Source organism: Mus pahari, chromosome 10 (assembly GCF_900095145.1).
Source record: "Mus pahari chromosome 10, PAHARI_EIJ_v1.1, whole genome shotgun sequence".
Classification (NCBI taxonomy): Eukaryota; Metazoa; Chordata; class Mammalia; order Rodentia; family Muridae; genus Mus; species Mus pahari.
The window spans coordinates 35,184,072-35,198,611 of NC_034599.1; the positions used below are offsets into that span (position 1 = coordinate 35,184,072).

Below are 14,540 nucleotides of genomic sequence, written 5' to 3' on the forward strand. Positions count from 1 at the left end.
ATATATATATATATATATATATATATATATATATATATATATATATGCTTCCCTTACCCTAAAAATTAAATAATCATAGATAATATCCATATTTGAAACTCAAGGAAAGGAAAGACAACAGAGATACCAACTGTCACCATCTTTTTCATTTGGCTAATAAGGGGTCAACAAGGGACTTCAAATTGAAATTCTTAAAAATCCCAAGACTGTGGCTCCTTATTTCTATGGTTCATATGTCCAAACTGTCAAGGAGAAAGTAGAGAAGGTATAGCACTCTTTCCCTGTGTTCTTCCTGAGGAAACATGACACTAACATAGATGAATCAAACCATCCAAGGCAAAGCATTGTGGGGAATTCTCATTTTTTCATTAGCTTTCAGAAGTTTTAAATAAGTATGAAGAAAAACGTGTATCAATGGATCTCCAGGAAATTAAAGTTTAATATTACTTCTGCAGACTAGATGAACGTTGAAAGTGTTCTGTTCATGTTTAAAAGGAAAATGCCATGGTTATGATGGAGAGAAATTAAGGCAGAGGACAAAAATAAGTCAAGTAGCACATCTGGATAGAAGGACTATAGAAGATAACTCTCTGACCTGAAAGACACATCAGTACTCTTGAATGTTACAAAACAATGCACCAACAGTAGAGCTTCACAGGCAAGGTATTTTCAGAAAGCTGAGACAGACAGTATGTAATTGTTGGATTACTAAAAAGTAAAGAGATAGTACATAGTATTCCACTCCAGAATAAACATTGGGGGAAATGCGGGGGAACTGAAGACACTGTAGTTAAGTCAGGGAGAGAGATTTTCACATACTGCAGGATCTAGTGGAACTAGTAGAAAGAAGTACCAAGAAAGATAAGGGAAAACAAACTCCCAAAAGCATAAGAAAAGTGTTGTGGGGAGAACATAAACTTTACTCAACAAATAGTTGGGGCAATTATATAGTCTGTTCTCAGGGGGCTTCATTGTCATACTCTTGAGGTTTGTGGGTAGCTTAAATCTCAGAGATGTCCCTCTGGTGAGAAATGGGTGGGAGGATCTATTCCTGGTTGATGCAAGAGAGCTCTGGTTCTAGGCCAGTCCACAAATCGATACAATTCCCAGATGGTAGATAGCAATTAAATGTGTAGCTGGGTGCTTATAAAGCACAGCAGAAGAAATTAAGAGGCAGAAGCATTGCCATTCTGATGTATATGCCAAAATTGCTTTCTCAATCACACCAGAATCTATGCTGTGTTTACATAATTAATTTATGAACCTCATTTCTACAGTCAATCCTTACAATCCATTATGCATCCAAGACTTCAGGTCTTGCCTTCAAAACTTCATCTTTGCAAGAAAGAACGATGTGAAAACACAAGTGTAGAAGGACGTTGAATTGAACCTGTTAATCCTTTTAGCCTGTGAGACAAGACACAGATGGGATGCACCAAACAATAATTACATTTGAAGGAAGAGCACATCTCTTTATTCTCCAGCAGTCAGCTTTATTGAGAAGGGGATGAGAAGATGGTTGAGAAGATGCAGTACCTTAACCAGTCTATGGTGAGCCACTTCTTCCTGGAGGGTCTGATGTACACGGCTGAGCACCCTGGCCTCTTCTTCCTCCTCTTTCTCCTCATCTACAGCATCACTGTGAGTGGCAATCTCCTTATTCTCCTTACTGTGGGCTCTGACCCTCATCTCCGCTCTCCTATGTACCACTTCCTGGGCCACCTCTCCTTCCTTGATGCATGTCTGTCTACAGTAACAGTGCCCAAGGTCATGGCAGGCCTGCTGACTTTGGATGGAAAGGTGATCTCCTTCCAGGGCTGTGCTCTACAACTTTATTGCTTCCACTTCCTGGCCAGCACTGAGTGCTTTTTATACACAGTCATGGCCTATGACCGTTACCTGGCTATCTGTCAGCCCCTACACTACCCAGTGGTCATGAACAAGCGGGTGTGTGCGGCGTTGGCTGGGAGCACATGGGCCATAGGCGCTATGCACTCTGCAATTCACACTTCCCTAACGTTCCGCCTGTTGTACTGTGGGCCTCAGCATATTGCCTACTTCTTCTGTGACATCCCTCCAGTACTGAAGCTGGCCTGTGCAGACACCACCATCAACGAGCTTGTCATGCTTGCAAACATTGGTGTGGTAGCTGCAGGCTGCCTCATTCTCATTATCATCTCCTACGCCTTCATTGTGGCTGCGGTGCTGCGCATTCGCACAGCGGAGGGGCGGCAGCGAGCCTTTTCCACTTGCACAGCACATCTCACCGTGGTGCTCCTGTACTACATGCCCCCGGTCTGCATCTACCTACAGCCAAGCTCCACTGGCACAGGGGCGGGAGCTCCAGCAGTCTTCTACACAATAGTCACTCCAATGCTTAATCCTTTCATCTACACACTAAGAAACAAGGAAGTCAAGCGGGCTCTGAAAAGGTTGGTGTGTAGCTCCCGAGAGTCTCCAGCAAGCAGCCCTGCCCCCTGACCCGAACCTGTATGTGTGTTTCTTGCCTGCTAGAATAACAACCACTCAGGTCCTACTTTAAGGAGGAAAGTACTAAGTGTCAACTGGACCACATGTTCTTCTCTTCCGGCTGCCTCTGTATCTCCATAACAAATTCTTCATCCATAAAATGCAGACTAGAGAGGTGACTTTTCAAGTATATCCAACACTTAAACTCAGGGGTATGAAAAAATACTGTCCAAATACTTATATGTTTTAGTATTTTTGTGAAATAATTGTATTCATTGTATTTCCATTATAAATTCATAAAGCAAAAATACAAGGTCTAAATTTTTGCCACTTATCACCTGGTTTAAGAGAAGAGACTAAGTTTTATCATAATAAACATAAACTCCAATAATAAATGTGGCTTCCCTGACACCACTTAGAAAGTCATAAGCTTATCTTTTCCCATTCCAGGTAATGATGCCTAAAACCATACTCACAGAGCGAGTTAACAAACATGGGACTAAGACCCATCCAGATCCCAAACTCTGAATTCCCTAGTCAATAAATGCAAAATTTTGTAAAATCTTATACCTATATATAGCTTCAGTTTAAGAAAAAAATTAAATACAATTTCCATATAGAATTTTAGGAGGTCTCAATGAGATAACTCAAGGTTTTGCTATTTCCATTGGTGAACAGTGACAGGAACAGAATTTTCTAGATAACAAAGTGACAAATCCAACACAATTCTGGGTATATGCCCAGGAGAGGTATTGCTGGATCTTCCAGTAGTACTATGTCCAATTTTCTTAGGAACCACCAGACTGATTTCCAGAGTGGTTGTACCAGCTTGTAATCCCACCAACAATGGAGGAGTGTTCCTCTTTCTCCACATCCTCGCCAGCATCTGCTGTCACCTGAATTTTTAATCTTAGCCATTCTGACTGGTGTGAGGTGGAATCTCAGGGTTGTTTTGATTTGCATTTCCCTGATGATTAAGGATGTTGAACATTTTTTCAGGTGCTTCTCAGCCATTTGGTATTCCTCAGTTGAGAATTCTTTGTTTAGCTCTGTACCCCATGATTCTGCTTAAAGTAGTTTGCAATATGGTGGGAGGACCTCTGGTGTCTTCCAGGATGAGTGACTAATCCTAACCTTTAGATAAATGTGCCTTGACTGCAAAGCTAAATATTTTATGCCCACTTCACTTTATCACTTTAATTGTTCTGTTCTTCTGTATGAATAGCCCCAAACAATCCACTCCTTATACTATGTTCTATAGCAAAGGAAAATAACTTTTGATATGACAAGTTAATAAACTAATACAATACAATAAACATAAAAGGGTAGAATTTGTTTCAATGGATGAAGAAAGTCTTAGTACTTCAAGCATGTTATTATAGGTTTTATTTATGAAAGAGAATAATTGAATATATATTAGAATAAGAGTAGTAACTATGATAGATAATTTTGGTCATCAACTTGACTGGATATGGAGTCAACTAACCCACGAGATAACAGTCACACCTTTAGGGGATTTTATTGATCAGACTACATGAAGTAGAAAAATTCATTTCTTAAAACTTACCTTTTTGGTGGCAGCCCGGATGAAAGGACACAGAGATAAGACTGGAAGCATTGCTTTTTACCTCCTTGCCTTCATACTTGCTAGCAAGCTCATCTACTCTATTGTTGCAAATGCTATATTCCTTTGCTAATACTGGAACTAGACTCTTCCGGCTTCCAAAGTAGACTGGAGATCAGTAGCTCTTTAAGAATCTTTCGGGGCTATTTGAAATGTAAATAAAGAAAATATCTAATTAAAATCATTACATAAAAAAAAAAAATGAAAAAAAGAATCTTCCAGGGCTAGAGTCAGAGTTAAAACTTTTGCAAATCCATCACCTTTTCAGTGTGAGTTGGCCATTGCTGGGCTACATAAAATATACCATGAAAGCCAAGTTAACAAAACCCACTTTAATATGTATTCATTCTATCTGTTGTCTTCTTCCAGAAAACACTGAATAGTGTATTAATTATTATCCATTGTAAAATACATTTCCTCAAGGTAGTGTGATGACTGCATTAGCTATATTACCGCTAATTGAGAGTACATTTCAATGGACATCTTTATTTTCCCTTCTACTTAAAGATGGGGAAACTTTGACTTAAACAGGCAAAATAAATAAAAAGAAAAAAGAAAAAGACTTTCACAAGACTGCAAATTTAATAGCTGAAGCTAAACCTTCATGTTTCAGGTGGTTTCAAAGATCACACATTTTTGTTATGTGACAGTACCTTATAGATAATCAAACTCTCCCCTCATCATTTAGGAAGTTCATAAAGGCCTAAAACCATTGTAGATTGTGTGGTCAAGATTTCCTAGACTTTGAATTGTGACTACTCCTCTATAAATATAGTATCTTACTCAAAAATTCCTGGAAATGGGTAGTATATTGAAATCATGACAACAGACAAAAATGCTGTTAAGGAGTAGCATCTACACAGAAGTTTTTGTAGTCTCTCTTGCCCCAGCATCTAACAGTTACTGATAACTGTAGGATGAATGTAACTGGGGCAACTTTATCATTTCCATCAAAGCAGGCTTCAACACAGACTGAGTATAGGGTGGAGACAGTGCCAAAACAAGTCCTGGTTCCATCCCACACCTCCCTCAGTCTTGTTAAACAATTACCTCTTGGAAATGCCACAATGAATTACAGAAGAAGACCAGGCTCACAACTCCAGTCATGATGTTTTACCTTTCATCTTCTGCCTTAACACTTTTATACCTGTCCACCAGATATAAAATCCTTCCACCTCTTGAGTTCTTCTGTTCCTCTAAAAATGGTTCATGACATCAGCTTATTATAAGCTGTTATAATTGTGTTGACAGATACCTTGTCCTGAATTATTAAATATTTTGTGTACATATCAAGATTGTAAGAACTCTAAGACGCTTTATATGTTAAGTGTTCCAAAAAACACTACTCAAAAAACTATTTAGGTCAATAAAATGCACTTTCCATTCTGTATGTATGTACATGCAGCACTTACAAATGAAACAAAGTGCAAATACATTCTTCATAGTAAACTTGCCAAATAACAATATTCGTTTTCTAATAATTTAGGAAATGGGAATTATTAATACAATTATTGTCTTTCAAATTTTTGTATTCTGTTTATTATGAGATTAAGGAAGCATGGCATAATTAATTATGCCACTGTAACTATAATTAAATTTGCAATGTAAAAGAGGGCTATAGAATTAATATGTATTAATAAAAATTCTTTTTGTTGTTGTTGTTTTTTGTTTTCCTTTTTGTTTTTGTTTTTGTTTTTTGAGACAGGGCCCTGGCTGTCCTGGAACTCATTCTGTAGACCAGGCTGGCCTCGAACTCAGAAATTTACCTGCCTCTGCCTCCCAAGTGCTGGGATTAAAGACATGTGCCACCATGCCCAGCTCAATCCCAGCACTTGGGAAGCAGAGGCAGATGGATTTCTGAGTTCAAGGCCAGCCTGGTCTACAAAGTGAGTTCCAGGACAGCCAGAGCTATACAGAGAAACTCTTCTTGAAAAAAAAAAGACTAGATAAAAGGAAGTAAACTGTTTAAAAAATCATTTAACAGGCCTCCCTACAACAGAGCAAGTAAGTGACCAATGCTTAATGATATCAGAACATCTGTCAAAAGAAACAAAACAATATCAAACACAAACACAAAAGCAAAAATATTTCCTAGGACAATTTACAAGAAAGAATTTCCTGTGAAAGTGGCTAAACATTCTTTGTTTTTCTCACATTTTATTAGATATTTTCTTTATTTGCATTTCAAATGTTATCCTCTTTCCTAGCTTTCCCTCTGAAAGCCCCATGCCTCCTACCCCCTACCCCTGCTCTCCAACCCACCCACTCCCATTCCTGGCGCTGGCATTCCCCTATACTGGAGCATAGAACCTTCACTGGACCTAGGGCCTCTCCTCCCACTGATGAACGACTAGGTCGTCCTCAGCTACATTTGCAGCAAGAGCCATGAGTCCCACCATGTGTTTTATTTGATTGATGGTTTAGACCCGTGGAGCTCTGGGGTTACTGGTTAGTTCATATTGATGTTCCTCCTATGAGGCTGCAAACCCCTTCAGCTCCTTGGGTACTTTCTCTAGTTCCTTCATTGGGGACCTGTGCTCCATCCAGTTGATGACTGTGAGCATCCATTTCTGTACTTGCCAGGCACTGGCAGAGCCTCTCAGGAGACAGCTCTATCAGGCTCCTGTCAGCAAGCTCTTGATGGCATCTGCTATAGTGTCTGGGATTGGTGGTTGTTTATGGGATTGATTTCTGTAGCTGCCTACAGTCACAGGATCCAGGTTCCTGAGTGGGAGGCCAGAGCTGTAAGGGAGGGAACAGCAAAAGAAGAAAAGAGGCCAAGACAGATTTCTGATCAGGGCCCTTCCTGTTTCCCAAGGGAACTTTACAAATCCTTCCTCAGGTGTCCCAGTGTTTTACAACTGAAACATGTAGCTTCATTCCCCTGAGAATATTTTTCATTCTCACAGGTTCTTAAAATTGACACTGAGTTTCTGTCCCTTTATTGCTACAGTGTAGGCCTTTTGAACTATGGCTGGTGAGGTGTCTAAACATGCTTTAATGTCAGACTGCCCCATGGTAAAACTTACTCGTCCTCCTCAAACTGATGGGCCATTATCAGTCCGTCTGTAGCACCAAGACGAGATCCTATCCTTGCCTGAGAAGTAAAGAAGAAAAAAAGATAAAAGTCTTACCTGTCCGGAGTCCCATGTGCAGACACCATCCTGCTGCAGATGGACCTCAGCCAGGTCCCCAATCTGCAGGAAAACTCAGGGTTCCAGTTACAGGTGAGCAAGGCGTTGGTGCGGATGACAAACAAATAGGACACAGGGAGTGTGTATCTGAATGTAATTCTGTCAAAGTTAGCATCAGTTTTATATAATACAGAAAACAAAGGAGTAGGTGTCACAGCAGGCAAGGTACATTGAAGTTACCTGACACAAAACAGAGGAATGTTTTCAAAGGACTGGCAGGAACCAGGCAATGTTTACAGTTAAGAATAATGACAGGGGTCAGGAGATGATTTCAAATCCTAGTCACAATTTATGCTATTCTTTGAGCCTGTGGAAGCTAGCACCAGGGGGGTTCTGCTCTAGCAGACCTTATCATGAATGATGCAATACTGTAGTTCCTCCTAAAACCACAACCCTACTTTTTCCTAGGCCATGGTAAATTCTTGCATATGGGCATGCCAAGATTCCAGGAGGCTAGGTTTCTGTGAAAATCTTTGGCTCAGGACTGCTTCCAGGCTTTCTAGGCCTGTCACACGAGACACTACTGGAGTGGATGTAGCAGATTTCCAAGTGGGGCAGTCTCTGGATGGTCCTTCCTTCAGTCTCTGCTTTGACTGTTGTCTATGTAACTCCATCCATGGGTATTTTGTTCCCCCTTCTAAAAAGGATTCTGAGCTTCTGGGCTAATATCCACTTATCACTGAGTGCAAATCATGTGTGTTCTTTTGTGACTGGGTTACCTCATTTAGGATATCCTCCAGATCCATCCATTAGTCTCAAAATTCTCATAAATTCATTGATTTTAATAGCTGTGTAAATGTACCACAGTTTCTGTATCCATTCCTCTGTTGAGAGACATCTGGGTTCTTTCCAGCTTCTGGCTATTATAAATAAGGCTGCTATGAACATAGTGGAGCATGTGTCCTTATTACATGTTGGAGCATCTTCTGGGTATATGCCCAGGAGTGGTATTGCTGGATCTTCAAGTAGAACTATGTCCAGTTTTCTGAGGAACACCCAGACTGATTTGGAGAGTGGTTGTACCAGCTGGCAGTCTGAACAGCAATGGAGGAGTGTTCCTCTTTCTCCACATCCTCGCCAGCACCTGCTGTCACCTGAGTTTTTGATCTTAGCCATTCTGACTGGTGTGAGGTAAAATCTCAGGGTTGTTTTGATTTTCACTTCCCTGATGATTAAGGATTTTGAACATTTTTTTTAGGTGCTTCTCAGCCATTCGGTATTCCTCAGTTGAGAATTCGTAGTTTAGCTTTGTACCCCATTTTTAATAGGGTTATTTGGTTTTCTGGAGTCCAACTTCTTGAGTTCTCTCTATATATTGGTATTAGCCCCCTATAGAATTAAGGATTGGTAAAGATATTTTCCAATCTGTTGGTTGCCGTTTTCTCTTATTGACAGTGCCCTTTGCCTTACAGTTTTATGAGGTCCCATTTGTCAATTCTTGATCTTACAGCACAAGCCATTGCTGTTCTGTTCAGGAATCTTTCCCTTGTACCCATATCATCGAGGCTCTTCCCCACTTTCTTCTCTATAAGTTTTAGTGTCTCTGGTTTTATGTGGAGTTCCTTGATGCACATAGACTTGAGTTTTGTACAAGGAAATAAGAATGTATCAATTTGCATTCTTTTACATGCTAACCACCAGTCGAGCTAGCACCATTTGTTGAAGATGCAGTCTTTCCCCTGGATGGTTTTAGTTCCTTTGTCAAAGATCAAGTGACCACAGATGTATGGGTTCATTTCTGGGTCTTCAATTCTGTTCCATTGATCTACGTGTCAGTCGCTGTACCAGTACCATGCAGACTTTATCACAACTGCTCTCTAGTACAGCTTGAAGTCAGGCATGGTAATTTCACCAGAGGTTCTTTTATTGTTGACAATAGTTTTTGCTATCCTAGGTTTTTTGTTATTCCAGATGAATTGGAAGTTTCCCTTTCTAACTCAGTGAAGAACTGAGTTGGAATTTTGATGGGGATTGCAATGAATTTGTAGATTGCTTTCGACAAGATAACGATATCTACTATATTAATCCTGCCAATCCATGAGCATGGGAGATCTTTCCATTTTCTGAGATCTTCATTGACTTCTTTCTTCATAGAGTTGAAGCTCTTATCAGACCTTTCACTTCCTTAGTTAGAGTCACACCAAGGTATTTTATATTATTTGTGACTATGTTGAAGGGTGTTATTTCCGTAATTTCTTTCTAAGTCTGTTTATCCTTTGTGTAGGGAAAGGTGACTGATTGGTTTGATTGAATTTTATATCCAGCTACTGCACTGAAGTTGTTTATCAGGTTTAGGAGTTTTCTGGTGGAATTTTTGGGGTCACTTATGTATATTATCATATCATCTGCAAATAGTGATATTTTGACTTCTTCATTTCCAATTTCTATTACTTTGATCTCTTTTTGTTGTCTAATTACTCTGGCTAGGGCTTCAAATACTATATTGAATACGTAGGGAGAGAGTAGGCAGCCTTGTCTAGTCCCTGATTTTAATGGGATTGCTTCAAGTTTCTCACCATTTAGTTTGATGTTGGCTACTGGCTTGCTGTATATTGCTTTTATCATGTTTAGGTATGGGCNTTGAATTCCTGATATTTCCAAGACTTTTATCATGAATGAGTGTTGGATTTTCAAATGCTTTCTTAGCATCTAAGGAGATCATCATGTGTTTTTTGTCTTTCAGTTTGTTTATATAGTGAATTACCTTGGTGGATTTCCATATATTGAACCATCCTTGCATCCCTGGGAAGAAGTCTACTTGATCATGATGGATGATCATTTTGATGTGTACTTAGATTTGGTTTGGCAGAATTTTATTGAGTATTTTTGCATCAATATAAATAAGGGAAATCAGTCTGAAGTTCTCTTTCTTTGTTGGGTCTAGTGGAATGGGATAGATGGGGATATCCTCTTGGAGACAGGGGGCAGGGGAAGGAGGAGGCATGGAATGTGGAACAGTTGGAGTGTGGACCAAGAGGGGGATAAAGCCTAGACTGTAAAAACAGATTTAAAAAATAAAAATAAAAATAAATCAATCCTCACCAGGCCAGCTTCAGTGAGATTCACATCAGCCAGTGTTGTCATTGTTCTTGTCCCCTGATCATTAGGAAACCCTGGCTTAATTATTAAGAGTGTGACTTTCTTAACTTTAAATTGTTCCCTAAGATTTTCTACATCAGAGTAAGTAGCAAAAACATCTTAACCTAGCTTCACCAACACTTTTATTTTTTCCAAATATTTTCTAAGGATGGTGGTCATAGCTGACAACCTATATCTCTAAGTTCTTTCCTAGGGTGGTGACTCATTAATCCGCTCCAGCAGCAATGCCTGAAAGGTCAAGCACTATTGTCATGAGTACCAGAGATACTACTCAGCGAGAGGCTGGAAGCCCCCTTAGAGTTTTCCTACAATTCTTAGATTAAGAGGGCAGTGAAAGCAGCAAGCAGAGCAGAACTCTATAACAGCATAAAGTCCTCAGGACATATAGTCCTCAGGGCCATGCCTTATCTAGGGCACCTCCATGGTGATTGTGCTAACGTGTGGGCCTCATTTCATGAGTTCTAAACCATTTGTCTTTCCTCCTGCATGGCCCTTGGCAGTTTTTAAACGTTTTATTTAAAAAAAAAAAAGAACACAAATGAAAGAAACAATATTTAATTTTCATTTTAATCATTAATAAAGCACATGAACTGAGAATTTTCACTCTGTTTTGTTCTGAACAAGTCATATAGTCATCATACACTCAAAGTGATTCATTGATATTACATGTATGAGAATCTCAGGTTCACACAGCAGCTAGGGCTTGATCAATACTACATAGGTATTAGAGGCAGAACCAACATCCCAGGCTCTTCAAATGCTTTATTCTGAGTGGTGATCATTTGGAATGATAAGCACCTCTATCCAGCAAGCAATGTCTCCAGAGCCCTCTCACTGTTTCAGTCATCATGTATGTTTCTGTGTGTGTTTGTGTGTATGTATGTGTGTGATTTTTTAATTTTTTTATTTATTTTATGTGTATGAGTACACTGTAGCTATCTTCAGACACACCAGGAGAGGGCATCAGATCCTATTACAGATGGTTGTGAGACACCATGTGGTTGCTGGGAATTGAACTCAGGAGCTTTGGAAGAGTGGTTGGTGCTCTTAACTACTGAGCCATCTCTTCTTTCTTTTTTTTTATTTTTTTAATTATTATTATTATTTTCTTTATTTACATTTCAAATGCTATCCCAAAAGTCCCCTATAACCTCCCCCCACCCCTGCTCCCCTACTCACCCACTCCCACTTCTTGGCCCTGGCCTTCCCCTGTGCTGTGTCATATAAAGTTTGCAAGACCAAGGGGCCTCTCTTCCCAATGACGGCTGAATAGGCCATCTTCTGCTACATATGCAGCTAGAGACTCGAACTCAGGGGGTACTGGTTAGTTCATATTGTTGTTCCACCTAGAGGATTGCAGCCCCCTTCGGCTCCTTGGGTACTTTCTCTAGCTCCTCCATTAGGGGCCCTGTGTTCCATCCAATAGCTGACTGTGAGCATCCACTTCTGTGTTTGCCAGGCACTGGCATAGCCTCACAAGAGGCCGCTATATCAGGGTCCCTTCAGCAGAATCTTGCTGGCATGTGCATTGTTGATTTTTGTTCCTGTTCTGTAGTTGTAATGAAACCCTTTCTCTGATCTCCTTCCCCATCTACAACACGCCCTTCCTCCCTACAAGCCCTAGTTCCACATTCATCATTGTTTTGGTATTATTTGGTTTGGTTCAGTTTGGTTCTCTTTTTTTGGCATTTATAGCATGTTATATTTACTATCAGATACTTGCAATGTTAATACAAAATAGCCATATTTAAGTTGTATATTTTTATATAAGATTTTAATCTCCATGAGGTTTTTCAACTTAAAATTGTACTGTTCTATGTTTTTATTTTTAAAGCTTTAAGTGTTATTATTTATTTATTTTCTTTAAATCTAGTTTGCTCCAGTTCTTTATGGATCCTCCCATCATTAGCCTTCCATATCTCATGTGTTCTTTTTCCCTCATTTAAGACACTCAACACATCCAATATGGATGATTGCACAGCCATCTCTGGAATGTGGGTAGTCTCTCGGGAACCAAATTCTTGAAGAAAATTGACTCTCTTCCCCAGGAGCCATCAATTGCCAATCAAGTTTCCACATGATTTTCTCAAATGTCCTCAATGTCAGCTATTCCCCCTCACAATCCTACTTCTATCTTTTCCTCCTATCACCCACCACACCGAGTCCTTCCTATCCCATTGTTCTCCTTTCCCCCCCTTTGTATTTCCTGTCTTCCCTCTTGTCACTCACCAAAGCCTAATCACATGACTCCTACCTCCATAAGTACTCCAACTTAAATGCACATATCCAAAGATCTATATATGTCATAACATGCAACGTGAGGCTACCTCACTCAAAATGATCATTTCTAGGAGTTTTCTTAACTACTGAGTGATATCCAATTATATAAATCTACCATATTCTCATTATCCATTCATCAGTGACTGTACCCTTGCCTACACCGAAGCTTTTTAGTTTCCTAAGTTCTGTTTATCAATCATTGGTTTTAAGATCTGGACTATTATAGTCTTGCTCAGCTCAAAAAGTCCTGGTGCCTACAAGGTCACGTATCTTTCCTATTTTCTCTTCTTTCAGTCTCAGAGTATCAGATCTTATGTTGAGTACCTTAATCCACTTGGAGTTGAGTTTTGTGGCAGATGAGAGACAAAGATAAGTTTAAATATTTGTTTATGGTAGGTTTTATATTTTTCTCCAATATATGTTGTTGGCCTCTCTCAAAAAAAGTGGGATGGTTGTGGGTATGTGAATTTATGTATGGTCCTTAGCTCAAATATATGTATTAATATGTATGTTCTGGTTTTATGTCAATGCCATACTGCTTTTAGTTCTATACCTTTGTAGTATAACTGGAATCAGGTAACATAACACTTTCAGCACTGTTTTTACTATTCACAGCTGCTTTGGCTAGTCTGTCTTTCTGTGTCCATATAAAATTCAAGATTGGTTTAGTTCTCGTTTTAAATGGGACTGCACTGAGTCTGTAGAATGCTTTGGTGGGAAGGCCATTTTCATAATATTAGTTGTGGTAAATCATGAGCCTGCATGGTCTTTCCATTTTCTGGAGTCTTCATTACTCTCCTCGGTGTCTTAACATTTCCTTATACAAGTCTTTATCTCCTTTGGTAGCACTGGTTCCAAAATATTTTTGAAGCTATTTTATATGAGATTATTATCCTGATTTCTTCCTCAGTATGTTTGTTGTTAGAATATAGAAAGGCTATTTGTCTTTGTGTTAAATTTATATTCTGCTATTTTGTTGAATGTGTTTTAACAGCTGTGTTTTTTTATTGAGTCTAGTTTTTAGTTTCTTATGGGTAAAATCCTACCATTTACAAACAACAATATTTTGATTTCTTATTTTTCTGTTTGTATCTCCTTGATCTCCTACAGCTGTTTTATTGCTCTGAGACTTCAAGCACTGTACTGAACAAGAGTAGAGAGAGTGGATATGTTTATCTTGTTCCTTATTCTAGTAGAAATGCTTTCAATTTTTCCATGTATTGATGTATATTTTGTTTGCTGTGTGTGTATGGGTGAGTGTGAACACACATGTCCTGTAGCACGAATGTGGAGGTCAAACACAGAAACAACCAGAGGCATTGGTCATCTTTCCACCTTTTCAGTCACAGGATCTCTTTGTTACTTACTGCTACCTGTGGCACTGGTTGAGGAGCATCCAAGGATTCTCTGCTTTACAACTCATCTGAGGATCACTAAGACTATAGGTGCTTGCTACAAGGTCCAGTTTCACAGCAGTTTAGGGGATTCAAACTCAGGAACTCACCCTTGCCCAGCAACCCCTTTACCTATGGAACAAACTCCCTAGTCCTTGTTTCTCTCCTTAAAATATCACTGGTCAGTTTAAATCAGGATCCAGGCTAAAGACCTCATTTTTTCTTATCACGTGCCTATAGGCCTCTCTCTAAATATGCTCCTATAATGAGAGACTGATGTAGTCCAGCTCCTTGAACAGAGTCCTGATTCTGAACACTCAGTATTTCTGACCTATTCATTCACCACAAGAAAGCAAGTAAAACTAACCATTAAAAGGTAGGGAAGCCCAGCACTCGGGAGGCAGAGGCAGGCAGATTTCTGAGTTCGAGGCCAGCCTGGTCTACAAAATGAGTTCCAGGACAGCCAGGGCTATACAGAGA

General features: G+C 39.5%; 1 protein-coding gene across 1 annotated transcript; it reads left to right on the forward strand.

The window, feature by feature from the left end:
* Positions 1-1,515: 1,515 nt before the first annotated feature.
* Positions 1,516-2,481, forward strand: LOC110328287 (olfactory receptor 10S1). The gene has a single exon (XM_021207736.1). It carries the CDS (start codon positions 1,516-1,518, stop codon positions 2,479-2,481), a length of 966 nt encoding a protein of 321 aa, XP_021063395.1.
* Positions 2,482-14,540: the final 12,059 nt, after the last annotated feature.